The sequence below is a fragment of the Mesocricetus auratus genome, unplaced genomic scaffold, assembly GCF_017639785.1.
Source record: "Mesocricetus auratus isolate SY011 unplaced genomic scaffold, BCM_Maur_2.0 Super-Scaffold_100009, whole genome shotgun sequence".
NCBI classification, from domain to species: Eukaryota; Metazoa; Chordata; class Mammalia; order Rodentia; family Cricetidae; genus Mesocricetus; species Mesocricetus auratus.
The window spans coordinates 75,451,326-75,474,113 of NW_024429193.1; the positions used below are offsets into that span (position 1 = coordinate 75,451,326).

The 22,788-nt window shown below is 44.5% G+C and overlaps 1 protein-coding gene across 2 annotated transcripts in view; it reads left to right on the forward strand.

Moving 5' to 3' along the window:
- Rxfp1 (relaxin family peptide receptor 1) overlaps positions 1-22,788 on the forward strand; it is a 121,538-nt gene that overhangs the window by 77,850 nt on the left and 20,900 nt on the right. For both annotated transcript variants that reach the window (XM_040752618.1, XM_040752619.1), the window contains 6 exons: positions 4,769-4,840; positions 13,340-13,411; positions 13,497-13,568; positions 14,324-14,398; positions 17,929-18,000; positions 20,927-20,998. In XM_040752618.1, coding sequence (XP_040608552.1) covers positions 4,769-4,840; positions 13,340-13,411; positions 13,497-13,568; positions 14,324-14,398; positions 17,929-18,000; positions 20,927-20,998 — 435 coding nt within the window. The remainder of the gene's footprint in view (positions 1-4,768; positions 4,841-13,339; positions 13,412-13,496; positions 13,569-14,323; positions 14,399-17,928; positions 18,001-20,926; positions 20,999-22,788) is intronic.

Consider the following 22,788-nt stretch of genomic DNA (forward strand, 5'->3'; position numbering starts at 1 on the left):
CTCAATGTTCATCTCAGAAAAAAAGGATGTGAGGGGATTAGGGCCAACAAGATGGTTCAGTGTAAAAGCACTGTTCTAGTCATAGTCGTCAGGGTTTTCTAGAGTAACAAAACACACACACATTCCTATATGCACGCATATGTATGTGTGTGTTTCCATATATATGTGTTCCCTTATATGTGTATATGTGTGTTTTCCATTTGTATGTATGCATATGTACATATAATCCCATATATATCCCATCTATAAGAATAAATCCATCCAGCAGAGGCACCAAGCCTGATGACCTGAACACAGCCCCTGAAAGGTGAGAACTGACGACTCTCAAATGCTGTCCTCTGATACTTACATATACTGCATGGTGTGTACAAACACAAATAGATAAATGCAAAAGGAAAGGAAGGAAGGGAGGGAGGGAGGAAGGAAGGGAAGGGGAGAGAGAGGGAGGGAGAGAGAAAGAAAGAAAGAAAGAAGGAAGGAAGGAAGGAAGGAAGGAAGGAAGGAAGGAAGAACTGCAGAGACGCCTCAGCAGTTAAGAGCAACTATTACTCTTTCAGAAGACCAGAGTTCAAACCACAGCCCAAGTCAGCCACTCACAACTGTCTGTAGTTCTAACTCCAGGGAATCCAATACCTCTGGTCTCCAGGAGGACCCATTCATGTGCATACATGAACACACAAACACGTACACATAGTCAAAAATAAAATCAATCTTTAATAAATAACTTTTAAGGTGTGATCATTTTTGTAAGACCCACTATCACTATTAAATAGAGAACTAGGAAATTAGTCCTGAGGTAGATCACTAGTTCAGTATGTGCCGGATACAGATTTCAATCCCCTGCACCACATGGGAGGTTGAGGGGAGTTTAAATTGTGAAGAATCTGTCTTGGTCAATGTTCTATTGCTGTGAAAAGACACCATGACCGCCACAACATTTAACTGGGGCTGGCTTACAGTTCAGAGGTTTAGTCCTTTGTCATCATAGCAGGAAGTATGCTGACTTGCAGGCAGACATGAAGCTGGAGACGTAGCTAACAGTTCTACACCTGGAGCCACAGACAGCTAAAAGAGAGAGACACCAGGCCTAGCTTGAACACTTGAAACCCCAAAGCTCACCTCAAGTCATACATTTACTCCAACACTTAATTCAACAAGGCCACGCCTCCTAATCCCTGTCAAGTAGTGCCACTTCCTAATGACCAAACATTCAAACATATGAGCCTTTGAGGATCATTCCTATTCAAACCACCAGCGAATTTTTCCATACGTTAGCAAGTTCATTTCAGTAAATTCATTCTCTATCTTTGGCTTGAACAGCACTGGGCATGCTTAACTCTCTTCAGGTGAACCTCATGAATGTATTCTCAAAATCCACAATAACCCAAGGTGATCTCTATGTGATTTAGGTCAACTTAATGACTAAATTTAAATAGTTAATGAATTATTGAGCTTAGATGCTCTGTCCCTGAAGCATACGCTCAAGACAACATCTCAGAACTTCTTACATTATTTTCATGGATGCCTTGATTTTATTTTGGTGTATTAATAGAGATGTGTACGTTCTTAAGATAATAGATGAAGTTAGTACAAACTCATTGCAGTCCCCAACTTATCCCCAGGAACCAAGAGTGCACTGCCTGGCGCAGGCTGGACCTGAAGAAGGGTAAGACTGTTGCTGAGGCAGAACGGGGTGGCATCATTATTTTACTCTGTCCATCCTCTGGGGTTGAGATCTCACTTCCAAAGTCCTGTCAGAAAACATGAACCTGATTGACACATACATAAGCTAGCAAAGAGTTCATGCAGGACTTATATTCAGCAATTATACCTCAGATTGGCCCATGTGAGGCAGCACTGGCACCTCACAGCTCTCAGACAACAGACACATCAGCCCTAAACTCCTCCTGCTCTCAAGGGCCATCTCCCAAGCCCAGCAAAGCAAGGACCATCCCCCAAGCCCAGCAAAGCACCTGTGATCCTGCTCACAGCAATCCACAGAAGCAACTTCTCCTGGAGGGTTGTCTGTGGATGAGAGTTCAGGGTATGTATGGTCCCATCACAATGTGGATCACAGACCGGCAGCTGGTGCAGGTTCTTTGCCTTCTAAGAGCCTCTGATACCGTGAAGTGTGCAGGGAATCAATGCAATGGCCCATCTAAGGGGATGCAGAGGTGGGAGTGGCCTCTGAAAACTCTATCCATGAACTGTGGGAACTCCTTCCAGGAAACGTTTTTAAAAAGGAAAAAGTAGATGCAAGGCCAACCACTCAACAGAACCCGGGAGGGAAGCTCTTCCAGGAAAAGGCCTTAATCCAGGAGAGGTCACCCAGCCCACCAAGGACAGCAGCAAACGCACAGTTCTGCTCATATTGCTGGTAATGAAGAAAGGAACCAGAACACAAGAGATATCATGAGAGAGGTCAGGACCAGAACTGTTAAGAAAGGCATCTGGCTAGAAGAAAGTGGCTGGAGTGGATTTATGTCGCCTCACTTGATCAGGACTAAAGGACTCCAAACCCCTCATCTCCTCCAAACACTCAGGGTTAGGCTTGGCAGCCCCCCCAACCCCGTGTCTCCTCTTGCCGAGGGAAAGAATCTGAATCTCTGCACTGCCACAAGAAGGCTTTAGATTCCATGGAACTGGGGTTACAGATGGTTCTAAGCCATCGCATGGGTTCTGAGAATGGATCCTGGGTCTTCTAGAAGAGCAGCTAGTGCTCTCAACTGCTGAGCCATCTCTCCAACTCTTGCATAAGCCTCCGTTCCTGACTCTTCAATTAATTCTTGAGCAAGTTACTTCAAGCAGCAATGACCCAAAGAGTCTAATGACAAAGCATTCTATCTGGTTCCTAGAGGCGTACCTTGACTCCAAATACAGACAGTACAATCCGCTGCTTACTAGACACTCACCAGAGCTGAAAAGATATCACTCCATCTTCAAGTCTTCCTGTGTATCAGTAAAAGTGTGTGTGTATTACCTACCACATGACTGGGTCCATAGCATGTCATGTGAAAAAATTTCAGAACTAAATTTTTCAATTAGAGTCAGGGGAATACCTTTATATAGAATTTCAAGTTAGCTGAAGTCCATTCCTATTGATTTCTTTCTTATTGTTTCTAACAAGTAAGTCATGTGCAAATTAAAGACATTCTCCTGGACAATGGTGAGCTGGATTCCAGAACAGGAGACAGGCCTGCCATCTTTGCTTCATCACCCATCATACCCCAGGGCATGTGTGCACAGGGCTGCAAAGCTGCTCACAGGTGCATGAACCAGGAGAGCTCACCCCTGGGCCTTTTACTTCTAATATGCATTCAAGTGAGGCCAAACTTCCAGGGTGATCCGAGGTCACTCTGTAAGCTTACATCTTTGTCTCAGCATTCCAATCTAACTCATTTTCTTCCAGCCTTGATTTTTTTTTTCTTTATATATCACCTTTTGGTCTCTTACGCCCTTTTTAAGTTGTCATAAGAGCTTTTGTGAACAAAGTTTAGGGTGTCACATTAATAAAACTGAATTTGATTTACTAATATTTGGTGTTGCTATACAATACAGTTTGTGGCATAGCATGTCACAAACATTTTTTTTGGCATGGTTCTATGTCAGCACTTACAAATCTGGGTAAATGTAACAGGAAATTTTTAAGGCTTTCAGGCTTTTTTCTGCATTAGTTCTAGTCTAGAAAATTCTAGATGGTAGCCTTAGGCCCTATCTGTGTACCTTTACAGTTTTACTGCTTGAGAATTTCACACAATGTATTTTTATCATATTCATCCCACACTTCTCCCAGATTCACCCCCACCTCCCCACCCCACCCCCAACCGTGTGTCCTCCTCCTGTGTGTTTCTTTAACGACCCACTGAGTCCAATTTGTGTTACCCGTATACTGGCAGAGGGGTGCCATCCACTGGAACATAGTTAACCTAGACTCTTAAGGAAAACCGGCTCCCCTCCTCCTAGAAGCCATAATACCGCCTCAGGTAGGGGTGGGGGCTCACGACGCCCCCCTCCCAGGCTAGAATGTTTGCTGCTTCCTCGTGTGCAAGGTAACAGCTGCTGTGTGCTCATGGGTGTCGTGGTCCTGTCTCATCCAGAAGCCACTCCTTCGCTCCTGTCCTCCAGACCTCTGGCTCGAACACATTTCACACCTCCTTCACAATGGTCCCTGAGCCTAGGGCAGCAGTGTGATGCGGTTAGCTGAGCATTCGCTGCACACACACACACTCTGCACATTGTGAGTGTTCACTGCGCGGGGTCGGAGAGCTGCGCACGCACCTGTGGCTAGAGATGAGCACTGAGAGGGCAGCTTGATGTTATTTCCATGTGTAGCTTCAACTTGTAAATAAAAACTGACCCAGCTGCGCGGTGGTGGCGCACACCTTTAATCCCAGCACTCGGGAGGCAGAGGCAGGAGGATCTCTGTGAGTTCGAGACCAGCCTGGTCTACAGAGTGAGTCCCCAGGACAGTCTCCAAAGCCCCAGAGAAACCCTGCCTCAAAAAAAAAAAAAAAAAAAAAAAAAACCTGACCCACGCTCACACAGCAAAATACCAATTTCAGACAGTTGGTCTACTGCGTCCCCCTTTCCTCTCGAGTCAGTTTCTAATTTCAGTAAAATACTCTCAGTAAGATGGACCATCTCAGCCGATAGAGGCCATCAGCACGTGCGTGGGCCGTGGGCACCACTGCTGGCATCTGCCAGGCTCTGTCGTCTTCCGAAGATGACACTGTTTTGCTGTTTTCTCCTTGACTATTCTTGAACACAGGTGCCTGCAAAACAACAAGATTCGCTTCGTGTCGGTCTCCGCTTTCAGAGGACTGCACAGCCTCACTAAGCTGTAAGTACGGGGAGGGGGCGGAGCTAAATGTTTCCCTCGACCAATAGCATCCTGTCAGTCTAACGCAGTCCAGTCCAAACCAGTTCTCCTGCTCAGGACTGTGCCAGGGGCCTGCAATAGTGCTGAAGGGACAGTGTAATAGGAGGCTGGGAACATGGGATTGGGGGCCACACTGTGCTCAGGCTGAGCCCGGGTTTAACTTGCCAAGTGAGTGGCCTCGGGTACCAGCATCGTCTCTACACGATGCTTGCTCTAAGAGGGCCCACCACCCGCTGTGTGGGAACAAATGAAAAAGCAGGTAGATGACGCTAGATACACGGAACCAGGCTCAGAAGACAAACTCACTGTCCACGGCAATGGCAGCAGGAGTGGCAATTGAAAGACCTTAGTCAAAGTGAGAAACCAGCACACACTGAGAGTCACCCCCAACCTCTCACTCACATTTTTTGTAAGGTTTTGAGATAGTATCTATGTAAGCTACCTGGCTTGGAACTCACTATGTAGACGGGGATGGTACTAAACTCACAGAGATCCTCCTGCCTCTGCCTCCCAAGTGCTGGGATTAAAGTCATGAGCACCACGACTAACTTCTTTTATAATGTTTACCCTTATAAATGTTTAACATGTAATAGATTTAGTGGCCAGATGGTGGTGGTGCATGCCTTCAATCCCTGCACTTTAGGAGGCAGAGGCAGGCAGATCTGTGAGTTCTAAGCCAGCCTGTGGTTGTATGCCTGTAACCCAAGGACAGGAAGAGCTAGGCAAATAAGAGTTTAACATATAATAAATTTAAAAGAGCAAAGCCTCTGACTGCGGAATCTGGTTTATTTTCTGTCTCACTTTGCCTGGTGTCTCTGGCATTCCTCCATGTAGCATGTATCAGAATTTGCTCTTTTTCAGAGCTGTACATATTCTATTGTGTGTCTATGTACCACATTCTTTTTATCCATCCCTCTGCCTGTGGGCACTTGGGAATTTCTGTCTTTTTCTACTGTGATAAGACTGTTATTACTCAGTCCATACAGTTGTCCGAGTCCCTGCTTTCAGCTCTATTCGGTGCACTAAGCCAGAAAGTATAATCGCTGTTCAGATGCTAGTTCAATTCACTTTTTTTTTTCTTTTGGAAGCTACTTCTTCAGCAGCTGAATTTTTTTATTTGAGAACCTTGGGTATATTTTTATCATATTCTTATGCTCCAACTTTCCAACTTCTCCTGTATCCTTCCCCTCCCCTGCCCACCCAACTTTGTTTTTCTCTCTTAAGAAAAATGAAAGAAGTATTAGCTGATGTCATCCTTGTAGATTTGTGGGAGTTTCTATCTTGTGTCAGGTTTCTACCTGACTCTGAAATGCACCCCCTTTTCAGTCATGATTTTCAGTACTCTCTCTCCCTCCACCCACCCTCCTAACCCAATCCCTCATGTTTCCATCCCTACCTATCCCAGTTAACCCAGGAGATCTCTCCTATTTCACCTTCACAGAGAGATCCATGCATCCCCCCTTGGACCTTCCTTATTACCTTGTCTCTCTAGGTCTGTGGATTGTAGTATGGTTATCCTTTACTTTACAGCTAATATCCGCTTAGGAGTGAGTACACGTTATGTTTGTCTTTCTGGGTCTTGGTTACCTCACTCAAGATTATTTTTACTTCAAAATTTCCTGATGTCGTTGTTTTTAACGGTTTAGTAACACTCCATTGTGTAAATGTGCCACATTTCTTTATCCATTCTTTTGTTGAAGGGCATCTAGGTTGTTTCCAGGTTCTGGCTGTTACAAGCAAAGCTTCTATGAACATAGTTAAACAAGTGTCCTTGAGGTATGATTTAGCATCCTTTGGGTACATGTCCAAGAGTAGTATAGCTGGGTCCCGAGGTAGATCAATTCCCAATTTTCTGAGAAACTGTCATATTGATTTTCAAAGTGATTGTACAAGCTTGCACTCCCACTAGCAGTGGAGGAGTGTTCCCCTTGCTCCACACCCTCTCCAGCATGAGCTGACATTCGTGTTTCTGAGCTTAGCCATTCTGATTTGCATTTCCCTGATGACTAAGGATGTTGAATGTTTCTTTAAATGTTTCTCTGCCAGCCAGGCAATGGTGGCACATGCCTTTAATCCCAGCACTCTGGAGACAGAGGCAGGTTGATCTCTGTGAGTTCGAGACCAGCCTGGTCTACAAGTTCCAGGACAGCCTCCAAAGCCACAGAGAAACCCTGCCTCAAAAAAGCAAACCAAAAAAGAAAAAGTTTCTCTGCCACTTGAGATTCTTCTGTTGAGAGTTCTCTGTTTAGGTCTGTACCCCATTTTTAATTGGATTATTTGGTATTTTGATGTCTAGTTTCTTGAGTTTTTTATAAATTTTGGAGATCAGTCCTCTGTGGGATGTGGGTTGGTGAAGATCCTTTCCCATTTTGTAGGCTGATATTTTGTCCTATTGACAGTGTCCTTTGCCTTACAGGAGCTTTTAAAGTTTAATGAGGTCCCATCTATTAATTATTGATCATAGTGTCTGTGCCACTGTTGTTCTATTCATGAAGCTGTCTCTTGTGCCAATGCATTCAAGGCTACTTCCCACTTTCTCTTCTGTTTGGCTCAGTGTTACTGGATTTATGTTGAGGTCTTTCATCCACTTAGACTTCAGTTTTGTGTAGGGTGATAGATATGAATTTATTTGTTTTCTTCTATGTGCCAACATCTAGTTATACCATCCCCATTTGTTGACAATGCTGTCTTTTTTCCATTGTATAATTTTGGCTCTCAGGAAGGTTGTACAGGTTGGCCCTGTACAAGCCGAGACTCCTAGCAATAGTGGATTAATAATAGAGGGACTGAAATGGCCATCTCCTGTGAAAACATTGGTAACTACCCAAATTGTCATCAGAGAGACTTCATGCAGGAACCAATGGAAACAGATGCAGAGACCCACAGCCAAACATTAGGCTGAATTTGGAAAATTCAGGGAAGAAGGATTGTAAGAGCCAGAGGAGTCAAGGACACCACAAGAAAACCCACAGAAAGAACTAGCCTGGCTCATGGAAACACACAGAGTCTGAACCAACAACCAGAGAGCCTGCCTGGGAATGACATAGGCCCGCTACATATGTGTGACAGATGGGAGGCTTGGTCAACTTGTGGGACTCCTAATAATGGGAGCAGGGACTGTCTGTAATCACTTTGACTCCTAATAATGGGAGCAGGGACTGTCTGCAATCACTTTGACTCCTAATAATGGGAGCAGGGACTGTCTGTAATCACTTTGACTGGATTTGGGAACCCAGTCCTCATACTGGGTTGCCTTGCCCAGCCTAATACAAAGGGAGGAGCTTACTCCTACCTCAACATGCCATGATTTGTTGGCACCCATGGGAGGCCTGCTCCTTTCTGAACAGAAACAGAAGAGGAATGGATTGAGGTAGGGGTGTGGAAGGAAGGGAAGGAAGGGAATGGGAGGGAAGGTGGGAGGGGAAACAGCAGTCAGGTGTAATTTTTTAAAGTAAATAAATAAAAAAGAAAAAACTTAAAAATAAAAACCATGAAGTCCAATTAGTACTTGTCAACTGCTGCCGGGCATGAGGCCTGCCCTGAAGTATGGCTCATACACTCGGTGTCACTTCAGCAGGCATCAGTTTTAAACAGCTTCTTGGCTACTCCCCTGTGCTGGGATTGTGTCTGACTTACACTTACGCAGGTCTTGAGTATGCTGCTTCCTTAAAATCATCCTCTACATCTGCCTCTTGCAATCTTTTCACCTCCTCTCCCACGGAGATCCTCAGGGTCTTGAGTTCAGTAAAGGCAACCTGTTAGGGCTGAGCGCTCCAAAAGTCTCCCATTCTCTCCATGTTGCCTGGCTGGAGATCTGTGGGCTAATTACCATCTGCTGCAAGAAGATTCTCTGATGAGGGCTGCGTGAGGCATCGATCTGTGGATACAGCCGTGTAAGATGCTTCTCTGATGAGGGCTGAGTGAGGCATCGATCTGTGGATACAGCCGTGTAAGATGCTTCTCTGATGAGGACTAAGTGAGGCATCGGTATGGTGTTTTCAGCAATAGGGCGTTGGTGTCGAGTTGTGGAGGCTACGTAATAGCGTTGGCAATAGCCTACGATGTTTGGAGAGGTCTATGGTAGTCCTTTGGTCAAAAGCCTCCAAAAATGTAACTTGTTCACGGTACTGGGGGAGGGAGGGTACTTGGTACCACATGATGTGTGGGTGAGGCATTATCTTCATCTTATGGTGACTCCATTCAAACTCTTTGTGTATATATCTTAGGAGGTTCCCACACTAGTAGGTTTCCACGTGGACTTTCAGAAGTCCTTTAGTGTTAGTTACTCCTCCCCACACGCCCTCCTGTTCCCTGGCGTCCATCCAGGGACTCTCCCATTCTCACCGCTTCACTTCTGCTCTAACTTCTCCTTTATTGCTCTGTAGCACCATCTTCTGTACCTCTTGTTTGTCGGCTGCACCGTTTTCATCTCCCGCCAGCAGCACGCTACAGTTCTAGTTTCCACCATGCTCGCCCGCACTCGTTCTTTCCTGGCTTGAAGGTTTGTTTCCGCTACTAACGATCCTAATCGGTGTGGAGTTGTGCGCCAAGGACCTTAGGAGGGGAAAACAAAAGGAAATCCAGTTTTTCCTCTTGCATTGTATGCACATGGATATTTTTCTTGTATGTATGTCTGTACGCCCTGTGTACTCAGTGCCTGAGAATGCCCGGAAAGCAAGTCCGGGACTGCAGTAACAGCGAAGGTTGTGAACTACCGTGTAAGCGTAGAGGATCAAACCTAGGTCCTCTGGAAGAGCAACAAATGCTCATAACTCCTGAGCCATCCCTCCAGCCCAGGGAAAACTTAAAAAAAAATAGGCTTTCAAAGTTCCATCACATTCATCCATGTCCTTACAGGGCAGCCTCTTCCAAGAAAACATATCTGAAACTTGGGTGAATAAACAGCATCTCTGCATTCTCGTTCCTTCCATTAGATTCGGTTTTCTTCTTTTTAATTTATTACAGTCTTATCTGGTAGGGGTGGGCGACTACACAGGCAGGACATGGCCAGTGCGGAGGTCAAAGGACCCCCCTCAGTTTTCTCCGCCTAATATGTGGGTCCTGGGGATTGAACTCAGGACACCGGGTTTTGTAGCGAGCACTCCTGACATGCTGAGCCATCTCACCAAGCCTGCTCATTTGGTTTTCATCCCACCTCATTCTCTATCTTTTCCCAACAAGTCTGTTTCTATCATATTTACAGTCTGTGGTGTCACCAAAGTGTGAGATGGAGTCAACAGCACCTAGCAGTTGGTAACAAAATGGTCCTGGGCGCCTTAGCCCCGCCCCCTTCCATTTGTCCGGAGCTGGCTGCCCTCCACTCTCACCTGGCTCCGCTTCCTCTCCACAGGTGTACTCGGTGGATTCGGAACTTTCCGACAGTGTCAACTTGGCTTCCTGTTTAAGACACGGGAGACCTTCTTGAAAGGCAAAATGGAGCAGGAAAAGAAGTCTTAAGACTCCTTCTCTTCCCGCTTGTTCCTTTGGCACCCGCTGATGTGTTGGGGTTTTTTTTTTAAGATTTTTTAATTTACTTATTATGTATATAGTGTTCTGGCTGCATGTATGCCTGCGTACCAGAAGAGGGCACCAGATCTCATTACAGATGGTTGTGAGCCACCATGTGGTTGCTGGGAATTGAACTCAGGACCTTTGGCAGAGCAGCCAGTGCTCTTAACCTCTGAGCCATCTCTCCAGCTCCCTATTGTGTTTTCTTAAATGTCACAAAATGTGTGCTTTTGTTCATGCTTAAAAGGATTCATTCCATCCTCTAGTGGGCAAGTGTTCAGGAAGATGTCTCTGGAATATAGGACAGTTAGTCAGACATACTGTCTTTAAGGAGATGCTTGCTACCCAAGAAATCCAGGGCTCCCTGAGCTGTTCTGGAGGGCATCAAGCCTCCCATTTTCTGGAGAGTAAGCAATACCATGGTATCAGCACTTAAGTCAAAACCTGTGTTGCTCACACCAACTCTGCCTTCATAGATCTGTGCCAGTCAGACAAATACCTGACAGAAACAACTTAACGGGAAGCAGATTCCGCATGACTTGTCGTTTCAGAAGTCCATCTTTACAGGCAGCGTGGTGCAACGCATACCCGGGGAGTCTCCCCTGACCCATAGTTAATTCTCTCTGAGACCCTTCACAGACAGTGTCTACTGATCTCCCACATGCTTCTCAATCCAGTCAGGATGACAGTCAAGGTCAAAGCCACGGGCACTCCGGGAGACCTGATCGTTTCTGGACTAGAGCAGTGCAGGATGGTCCCGAGAAATGAAGGGGACTGGACAGTGTGGTTGCCGGTGAGGTACCAGTGTGGGAGGGGCCCTGACTCGTGAGAGAGCCCTGAGGTGTTCGCGGATGTGCTAAAGCTATTTCTTAGTCCTTCTTTGCCTGCCTGGCATCCAGGCCTGCAAAGCAGGAAGGATGCAGCTTAACCTAGGGGACTAACAAGGGAAAGTCAAAAGTAGTGGGGGAAAAAAAAGGTCAGATGTCTGGCAGGATTTCTGCAGGTTGTCAGCTATAAAGTATGAGAAAAGTAAAGAAAGATATTTTTAAGTGGGCTGGGGATAGTAATGTTTGCCTAACATACACAAAGCCCAGGTTCTGGTCCCCAACATCACTTAGACCCAGGCACACGGTGGTGCACTCCTACAGTGCCCGCACTTGAGAGGCAGAGGGAGGTAGACCAGGGAGTTCAAAGCAAGCCTTGGAAGCTGGAGGCCACCGTTGGCTAGATGAGGCCCTGCCTTTAAAAACTAAAAAGCCTCCCAAAAGGAAAACAGTGGAGAAGTGCCAACGTGGCCCATTTATCTGGGCGCGGGGAGCTTGAATAAGTGCTCGCAGATGAATCGTGGGCGGAGATGCGGTAGAAGCAGTGTTCTAACGGTGTCACACGCCGAGCACAGATGGCATGACCTGGCTCAGTTGTGACTGCAACCCCGTGGGGGAGGAACTGAATGCAGGTCTTAGATGAAGGGAGCTAGAGCCCACCAGAACTAAGCGCTCCGGGTCAACGGAAGAGTCAGAACCAAACTGATAACAGACTCGAAGCAAAGATCCCCTGATATATAAACTGAGATATAAACAGACATGACAGAAAGACGTCAGGGCAGTGCGGCGGCACTGGCTTGCTCTGCAGGGAGAGAGGTGCAGGTGGGTAGGCAGAAAGAGGCAAACTCATCAGTAAAGCATGCCACGGCCTTGTGCCAGCCAGCCCCTCCCGACCCCGACCCCAAGTTCCTTCCCAGGGTCCTGTCACGGGCAATGTCTTCCTTAGGGTTTTTATTGCTGTGAAGAGACACCATGACGGCAGCAACTCCTATGGAGAAAACATTTAATTGGGGTGGCTCGCATACGGTTTCAGAGGCTCGGTCCACCGTCATCAGCACGCAGGCCGATGTGGTACTGACGTAATAGCTGGTGCTGAAGGGAGAGCTGCGGGTCCTACATCTTGAGGGCAACAGGAAGTCAACTATCTCACTTGGTGGTATTCCAAGCGCAGGAGACCTCAAAGCCCACGCCCAGAGTGACACACTTCCTCCAACAAAGCCACAGCGCCTAATTGTGCCACTCCCTGTGGGGTTTGGGGGCCAGTCACATTCAGACTGAGGCGCACTGGATTCCTAGCAGTCTCTCAACTTCCTACACTCTCGTTGCTGCTTTTGCCTAAGGTTCTTTGCTTTGTGAACATCGTGTCCTCTCCCAGGATGCTTCTGAACTGTGCCTCCTTTCTGTCTCCAGTCCCTTGTGTTCCTCAGGGTCCCCATCTTTACAGCGCAGGTGCACCCTGCAGAAGAAGGGTACCCACATGTTGTACACACCCCTCTGGCGTTTGTCCGTTGCCTTTCCAGATGCAATGTCCTTCAAGGGATGGGCTGATACACCCGTCACAACTATGCCACACTCGGTTAGCTCTCTGTCACCGCAACAACATTCTTGAGATAATTAACTCACCAAGAGTAAATATCTTTGACTCACACTTTTGGAGGTTTGTCTGTGATTGATTAGCTGACTCCATTGCTCTGACTGAGGCAGCACAAGATGTTGGGAACTTGTGGCGGAGCCCTCACCCGCCTCATGGCTGGGAAGTAAGGAAGAGAAATGCATCCTTCACGTGCACCCAGAAGAGCACATCCCCAATGACCTGAGGGTTCCCACAGGGCCTTAAAGGTCCTCAGCCCCTCCCTAGCGTGCTCCCCTGGGAACAAAGCCTTTGACCCATGTATACCTATCCAGATGGCAGCAGGGTAGGTGATTAGAAGACAGACCAATTCACCAGCTAATTATGAGAAATCAAAAGCTAGACACAACGCAGGAAGTAATGCGGGCCCTTAGAAGTTCAGAGACTGGAGGTAAGTGTGGGATAGGAAAAAATCCGAAAGGGTGATGACCATCCTTACTTTCCTTCTCATAAAACGTCAAAAAGAATAAACTCGTTGCTGTTGTGTCTCCTTTACAGGTACCTCAGTCATAACCGAATAACCTTCCTGAAACCAGGAGTTTTTGAAGACCTCCACAGACTGGAATGGCTGTACGTTCCAATTGTGTGCATTTCCCTATATTAGTCTCAATGTTCTGAAAATACATGCGTCACTCTGCTCTCTTCCTACCGACAGGATAATTGAAGACAATCACCTCAGTCGAATTTCCCCACTCACATTTTACGGACTAAATTCTCTTATTCTCTTGTAAGTACTCAAATAAAACAGACAGGGAGGGGAGAGGGCTCAGTGAGTGAGAGGGGTCCCTGACAAGCTGGTTCGATCCCCAGGGAGCTGAGTGATGGAAAGATGGACTCCTGCAGGCTGTCAGTTCGACATAAAAACTAGCATGCACGCACGCACGCATGCACACGCAGCAATAAATATAAGTAAATCAATGTAATAAAAAAATTCTAAAGTGTTCTAATTGAAGAAAGAGGCAGAAATGAAAAATTAAAACTTTAAGTGTAGTAGCATTAAATTTGCAATTTTTAAATCCCAAAGGAAGCTTTCTTGACTAAAAACCACCTTGCTGTATTCTCTAAGGCTACTTACGTAGGTCTGATCATTTTGTAACAAAGTTCTGCCAGCCCACCAAATCTGAGGACAGTCTCAGTGCTGTACCGCGCTCAGGCACCCCTGAGACCGTCCCTCCCGTGCAGCAACTTCAGCAGAGGACGAGCCTCAGACAACGTCACCTCGTTTGCGCAGCCCACTGCTGACTGGCGGGCGAGGGCTTTTGCCTGAAGACTAGTATTGCTGCCCCCCTGCGCCACAACTGCCTTAAGTAGAAATGTTCTCACTAAGAAGCACTCCAGTGCTTTAGGGCGTGTACAGAGAAAGTGGTGGGAAGACTTGCAGCATGAGAATCTAGCACTTTCTGAAAAGTAGCAATAACTGTGCTTGCCTAGCGATAGGAAAGAGCCAGAAAAGGTGATTTTGGTGGTTTCTTTCCTTTTTAGAGCGCTGATGAATAATGTCCTCACCCGTTTGCCTGACAAACCCCTCTGTCAGCATATGCCCCGGCTACATTGGCTGTAAGTCTCTCTCTCTCTCTCTCTCTCTCTCTCTCTCTCTCTCTCTCTCTCTCTCTCTCTCTGTCTCTCTGTCTCTGTCTCTGTCTCTCTCTCCTTCTCATATATATATATATCATATATATTATATATTTTCTGAATTTAACTAACTTATATTTTACATCAGGGGGTCTCCTGTGCCAGGTGGCTGGTGTATCACGTTTCTTTGCATTATTTTATTGTATTTTATATTAAACATACTCGTTGACTAACTTCTCTAAACTTGCACCAAAATGCAATATCTGAAAGAGAAAAAGTATTTTGGAGACAGAAAGAAGGAAGACAGAGGGACGTCACACAGTCTGTGCCACACTTCCTTTTCATGCCGCCAGGTCACTCGCTTATTAAGTTGATGCAGAAAGCTGGGTCACTTTAGTCTTGTTCCTAAATTCTGAGAGACAAGAATGTGCTGCTTAGCACTAGTCATGAGAGCATGGGGATTGTGAGACATTTTGAGACAGTCCCTTACATGATCTGTGTAGTTGTTGGCATGGTGGCTTTGCCTGGTACTAAATATCACTCCACTAGTTAGAGTTCAATTAGCCAGTAAATTTGCCTGCTTATAATATAAGTTTGGTCAGGTGTGGGGCTCACACCTATAATCTTAGGAGACTAAGACTCAGCAAGAGGCTGAGGAAGAAGAATTGCCATAAGTTCAAGGCCAGCCAGGGGTAGAGAGTGAGGCCCAGTTATTTAAAAAAAATACAGAATAAAGGGGTTTGTTTTGTTTTATTAAGAAATGAGTAAAATTCCTATTTAAAAGTTCAACCAATAAACTGCCTACTAGAATCAGGAAAACTCCCTCTACTTCTTATAAGACATTTTCAAAAGTTGATTGTTTGGTATCCAAGTTCACAGCAAACTAGAAGTGACAAATTATGAGGGCAGGGAGATAGTGAGAAACACTATTTTTGTGAGTGGTGACAGCTGTTGACATGATTGTAACACAAGAAAAAAAAAGTCAGATAGAAAACAAGACAGGTTTGGTCCAGGCTCATTTAGAATCCCTCCAGGGAAGGAAGCATTTCACAAGCTCTTCAAAGTTCAGAGGCACCTTGGTGTGACAGCCCAGCTCTTTCCGTAAGTGGACAAGCTGAAGCCAGAAAGAAAAGGGAACAATGAATCAATGACCTTCCCTGTAAATGATGCTTGGTTCAAAAGGGTACTCCAGCAGCCACTGAAATCCTGACTTAGTGATGAAACACAACTGAACAGTACTTACACAAAATCAGCACTTAAAACCGTGTGCCTTTTGAGACTGGAGGGAGAGTTCATTGACTGAGTGTTTACGTAGTGCATGGAGTCCTGGGTTGAATCTTAAACACCCCCCAAAAAGATATGAATTCAGACTAAGTTTTTTAAAACAAGGTTTTATTGTGTAGCCCAGGCTGGCCTTGAAGTCACTCCCGAGTATGCTCCTGCCCTAGTCTCCCCAGTACGAAGATTATAAAGATGGGAGCTGCCGCCAGCAACACTTAATGAGTAGTTGTTGATTCTTCAGGGAGCACTGCCCCCTGGTGGTAGATTCATGACTAACCCTTGACAATAAAATAAAAGAATTTTTTTAAGTGAAAATTTTTAAAGTAAAAATAAAAAACGCGTCTGACTTAAATAAGGGCAGACCCAAAGCATGAGCCAAGGCAAGACTCTAAGCATTTAGCAGCCACTTTCACAGAACAAAGACTCTGCCTCCCCAAGGGCCAATCTGCTGCTCACTCTATAGCCTGACTTCAAATGTATTCATTTTAGGATACTTTCCATCGCCACTACACCTTCTTCTTCAATGTACTCCACTTTTAGATCCCTTAATTCCAGATATTCCCATCTTTCAGATATATTTCACTCCGTCAATGTCAACTTCTGCACAGTTCCCAAAAACAAGGCTGACAGTTCCCCCTGGAGCTGGCAGGACACCAGCATCTCTCTTGAGCTTTCTGAGTTTTCCTTGGAGGCTTTGGTATCTCCCCAACACTTCTACCCTGCGTGACTCACCATTGCCTCTGAGTAACTTCATGCAGTCTGGCAGCCATTAAACTGAGTGTGTGATGCCCTTAGACCTGAGGGCACTGTCCAAACTTCCACCACACACTACTGATGGAGTCAAAGAAGAGGGACCATGGGAGAGCAACTCCAGCTGGGGGCACGGCTCAGCGGTCGGGCACGAGCCTTGTTTGTACAAAGCCTTGCCCTTGATCCTCAGCACTCGAAGAACAAAGGTAACCTTTGATGCTGTGACTGGAGCAAGCTCTCAAGGGGAACGTCTATGCACATCCCCCAGCTTGAGAGTGGGGGATAACAATCCGAAGGACAATTATGATGGCTCCCAGTAATGGCAAGCTGTGGGGAGTCTTTCCTAGGACTATTTAAGTGAGGAACTAAATACTGTCTTCTGGAGATCATCACAGAAAACCACAACCATAAAATGCAGACAGCAACTGATCATAGGATGCCCAGCCCCAGCAGATACATCTACCCGTAGGGCACTAAAGGAACATATCACAAGATTGGAGGAGGGAGGGTGTGAAAGATTGTAAAAACCAAAGTACAGGTGGGAGAATGTGTCTCCCAGAATAGATAGGAAGCCATACCCATGATACCACAATAATATAGCCACATTAACAAGACTGGAACAATGATAACACTAATAGACCAAGAGGAAAATCTCACCAGGTCCACCCCTTGGCAAAGAAATACAGACAGCTAATGACTTCTGAGAGAGGGAGCATTTGTCTTCTCCAGTGATGAGCACCTAATTGGTTATCCAATACAAATGGTCAGCTCTGAGATCATATATATATATATATATATCACTAAAAAGACTCGGTAGATTGTACTTATATATTTATGTATGTATATATCTGTGTGTGTGTGTGTGTGTGTGTGTGTAAAACTAATAATAAAAGAAAAAGAGGCCAGGAATTTGAGAGGGAGTAAGGAAATATGGGTGAAATTAGAGGAAGAAAATGGTATAATCATGTTTTAATTAAAATTTTTGATTATTAAGATAAATAAATGAATGAATATTGTCTGTACAACCACAGCCTCTACAGCCTACCTGGAACCTGTAGCTGCATTTCTGCTTAATGAAGCACCTTGCACCTCTGAACAAATGTTTAATATGCTTGGCTACCAAATATCTGCTAATAAATTGGATATTCCCTGCAGGAATTGTTTTTCTACAATTTCTTGGAATAATAATGTCCATTTCATTGTGGACACATGACGAAGATGTGACTCAAAACATTTCTACTCCTTGGTACTGGGGAATTGAACCCAGGACCTCACATTACATTTACTATTAGTATAGAAGACAGACAATGATTCTACATGTATACAGCATATATATATATATATAGTATATATGTAAATTCAGCTGCTACACAGATGATTGTAAACAGAATGTGAAGAAAAGACATTTACTTAGCAGGTAATTTTTAGACAATTTATTTCTATCTAAAGATTTAATTTGATTGTGTTTTATTTTTATATTCTAGGGACTTTGAAGGCAACCACATCCATAATTTAAGAAATTTGACTTTTATCTCCTGCAATAATTTAACAGTCTTGTAAGTACTATCTTTTTTATAAGTAATGTGACTCTCCTTACAAACCAAATGAATATTTTATGTGTGCAGAGCCCTGCCTGAGTATGTGCAGAAGCCCGAAGGTGTGATCCCTGTCCTCATCTGTGTGTGTGTGTGTTTGTGCACATGCATGTGCATGTGTTTATATACATGCATATGTATGTATGCGTGTATATATAATGTATATATATATATACATCATCAACCATAAATGAAAAAAAGAAGCTATGAGTTTGGAAGAGAGCAAGAAGGGGTGAGAAAGGAAAGGGAAGGGAGACGTGATGTAATTCTAGTCTCAAGAACAAAGGAAAAATTAAAGAAAAAAAACCAAGTCAATATCTTTAATCCTAGGACTCCAAGGCAGTAGCAGGTATATCTTGAGTTTGAGGCTAGTCTAGTCTGCATAGTGATTTCCAGGCCAGCCAGAGTTTTATATGTATGTATGTATGTATGTATGCATGCATGTATGCATGTATTATGTTTTCATGGATGACCCTTTGATATTGGAATTGACTTTTAAACTCCTGCGTGGAAAAAAATCATTTGCATTTCCTCATGGTAGGTGTGCATGTTGTAGGTCCACAGTTACCAGAAGGTGACATGGTTTGTAGTTATGGAAGGAATTAAATATGTAAAGCTAGCACAAGGTTACTCTAGCAGACACAGAAGGGAAATGACCAAAGTGAATAAAAAAATAAATACATGTTCTGGAAATGACAAAGCACCAACAACTTCTAAAAGCACAGAAGAGAGAATAAGAGAGAGGGGAGGTAGAAGGCAAAAAGGAAAAGAGAAAAGTAATGCCTGACAGTAAGTACAATTAGATAAATATACAAGAAGGGAGGAAAATATGTCGTGATTTATAAAATGGAATAACGTGGAACTACTACTAACAAAGCAGCAAGAAGAAAAGGTGGGCAGCAGGACTCAGTGATGAAAGCAAAACCATCGAGGGTTAGCACTGCTTCAGTCTGTGCCCTCCAATGGACTCCACTAGAAGGCGTGGTGTGTGTGCGTGCGTGCGTGCGTGCGTGCGTGTGTGCGTGTGTGCGTGCGTGTGTGCATGCGCGTGCGTGCGTGCGTGCGTGCGTGCGTGTGTGTGTGTGTGTGTGTGTGTGTGTGTGTGTGTGTGTGTGTGTGTGGCTTGTGGGTAATGGGGGGCTTGAGCTTGTGTGCCTGGCTTGTCGTTCCTACGGCTTACGCAGGTGCTGAGTCTCTACTGGACTAATGTCTGGATGGCTATCAGAATTGTCTTCGCTTTGCTCCTTTCCCTTCTGTGTATACTAGAGTTCCTCGCTGGTCTTTGCTTTGGTCCTGTCCCTTCTGTGTCTACTACCATTTGGGTAGAGGAGGGGAACAAGTAAGAATGAGGCAAGTAAAATGGAGGAGGACAGAGGGGTCATGATATGAATAAAAATCAAGTATTATGGAGTATATGTAAGCAAATGCTATTATAATGAATCCCATTATCTTATACCCTAAGCTAAAAAGGTTTTAGATAAAAGAGTAGATTTAAAAAACAACAGGAAGCCCTTTGAAATGAAAGACCCCAGGCGGGGGACTTTCACGGGAGGGAGACCCGAACCCAAGGAACAACGAAACCACGAGCTTGGATGCAACAGCAAGAGGCTTTATTTACACACGGGTACCCGGGCGTCTCAGTCTTGGGGGGCTAAGTGCCCCGAGCTGGGGACTCGGGGGTTCTTTTATAGCAAAAAGCGTAGTACAGAAGCGAGAAGCCTAGTTACAGGTCCCTGATTGGACAATTTAAATGAGGCTGGGGCTCAGAATCGAGGGCAATTGAGGTTTTGCTTGGAACTCAAGTCTCGGCCTTGGCCCTATCTGAGGAACAATAGGTTTCTGTGTGGCTATGCAGACAGTAGACACCTGTGCCCCTGCCTGGACAGAGTTCCCTTCTGATAGTAGTGACTATTCAGCCATGAAGACCTTGAGCTGAGCTCCCTTCTGATAAAAAAATGACTATTCAGCTGAGCTGTGGGGGGAAACGGAATTTTCCATAAGCCTCAGCTGCCTCCGTGTAGGCTGGGCCGGGGTCTTTCAGAAATTTCCCAAATTAGTCATTTATGCTGACAGATAACATAGATCAGTAAAGAGGAAGACGGAGATAGGGTGTGGACCAGCCATACAGCAAGTATGAGGTCCTAGATTCTCTCCCTCCCTCCCCCCTCCTCCCCCCTCCTCTCCTCCCCCCTCCTTCCCTCTCTCCCTCCCTCCTTCCCTCCCTCCCTCCCTCTCTGTCTCTCTCTTTCTCTCTCTCTCTCTCAGTCAAGAGCAAGTGCTACCGTCTGACTCATGTTTCCAAACTGAAGAGACATTGAACTGGTCCCTTCAGACCATTCTCTCTTAAGCAAATCCATCCTAATTCCATGCACTAGCAAATAAGAGCTCTGTGGTGCATGGAGCCTTTTGTTAGACAGACACACTTTGCGGACTGTAGAGATGAGTCTAAAACAATCCCCGTGCTCATAGCTGCAAGATACTCAGTTTTTGTTCAGAAGAGGTGAGGTTTCCTTTCAAAGCTCTTCGCCATTTCTAATTACAAATTTAAATTACATTTTCCATGTTGTCCCAGTTAAAAGGCTTGAGAAATTTAAGAATAAAATTGAGTTGAAGCTGGATGTGGTGGCACATACCTACAATTGCAACTCTCAAGAGACTGATGCAGAAAGGTCATGAGTTTGAGGCCTGCCAGGGCTGCGTAGTCAAGACTGTGTTTTTAAAATAAATAAATTGAATAATAACATACTATTCAAAATATCCTGATATGAAAATGTATTCTATATTCATTATATTTATTATTTCTTCGTAGGAGTTACATTTAGGAATCCATGTGATAATGTGATAATTATATTGACATGTTAACATGGACGTTTCTTTTTACTTTCAGGGTAATGAGGAAAAACAAAATTAATCACATAAATGAACATGCATTTACACACCTCCAGAAACTATATGAACTGTAAGTTTAACTAATATGCATTTAGAATGCCTAACTAAATATGTATTTAGAATGTGTTCTTTTCCAGTTTTATTTTGTGTTACTTATACATATAATATTTATATCTTTAAGAAATATTAATTTCCTCTCTCCAAACATGGGTCACAAAACAATTCAGATAGATTACAAAAGTGAATATGAAGTAAATATTTGAGGTAAGTTAGATGAAGGAAACAGCTTTAGACAAAGAATAAAACCAGAGTAAAATTAATATAACCCATACTGGTTTTTGGTTTTTTTTGGTTTTTTGTTTTGTTTTGTTTTTTGTTTGTTTGTTTGTTTTTGCTCCAAGGGGGCAGAATATCTGTCATTAAGTTTCCCAGAGGGTTCGGATTGAGGAACCACAAGATTCAAAGACATAATTCTTCTGAGGCTGGAACTGAAGGGTTATCCTGGACCCACAAAGAAATAAAGCACTGCTTTAGTAAAGATCCCTACCCACAGTAATGGAAGAGAGAGATGAATTTGAAATATTTTAATGTCCCCTTTTAATACCAACAGCATAATTACAAAGTCATCAGAGACATCATATGATGAACCCAAAGCCCTATGATGATTGGTGGTCAGAATGAAATAATAGGAACCATCAGGGAACCCCAGATCATTGTCTATTTTAGTATACATTATCTGGGAATAACCTGTAGTGGATGCAGTTACATGTTTTGACAATTATCTAGGCCAAGCACTGAATTACTGAGTCTTTCATACTTTCATAAAGTGTGCAGGGGCCTATGGCAACTGTTAGGAATACGTGTTGCTCTTCCAGAGGACTGGAGTTCAGTTTCCAGCATCCACACTGGGCAGCTCACAACCACCTATAACTCCAACCCCAAGGGATCTGACACCGTCTTCTGTAGTCTGAAAGTACCTGTACATGTCTGTGTGCACACATATACACACATGGCGGTAATGGGGGCTGAGAATGAGAATAAAAATCTTTTTTAAAAAATAGTAAACTGAGCAGTGGTGGTGCACACCTTTAATCCCAACACTTGGGAGTCAGATGCAGGCTGAGTTCAAGGCCAGCCTGGTCTACATAGAAAGTTCCAGGACAGCCAGGACTACACAGAGAAATCCTACCTCAAGAAACCGTAAAGCAACAACAACAACAAAAATTAAAGGTACAGAGTGTTGGACAGCTCACTGCACATAGGCAGGTAAAGGGAATGTAGTGAACAGAAAGTTTATCAGGAAACAGTCCTGTGGCATATGGGCCACTGGAAACCCAAAACTTCTTCTGTAATGAATAGCTTGAAACATCTTTGGTATGCACTACCAATCATTCACAAAATGTACATCTAACTCTCAATTGATCATGAGACCTGGACCCTGTGGTGAGAATAACATGACAATCAAATCTTATCATCAATGCATAGAAAATTACTCTCAATGACAGGGAGAAATGTGGCTGAGATGAACAAAAATCGTTATCTAGCCATTAAAACAGAAGTTAGCGATCCATATTGTGCTACTTTTATTCAACTTGAAATTATCACCTAAGTATCAGAGGACATTTCCCCCAAGTCATAATCATTACAGTTTTCTCTGGTGCAGACCTCATTTCATAACCAGTAGTGATTGTGGAATACATACAGCCTCATTGCAGAGCCAGAGTCTGCCTAGGTTCACAGACAATGGAGAGAGGGGCCAAGGTTGATAATTAGCCTTGCCTAAAGCCTGCCTAATCCCACAGCAAACACTTGCCTAAACACCACAAGGACAAAAATAGCCCGTTCTCCAGGAGGTAATGA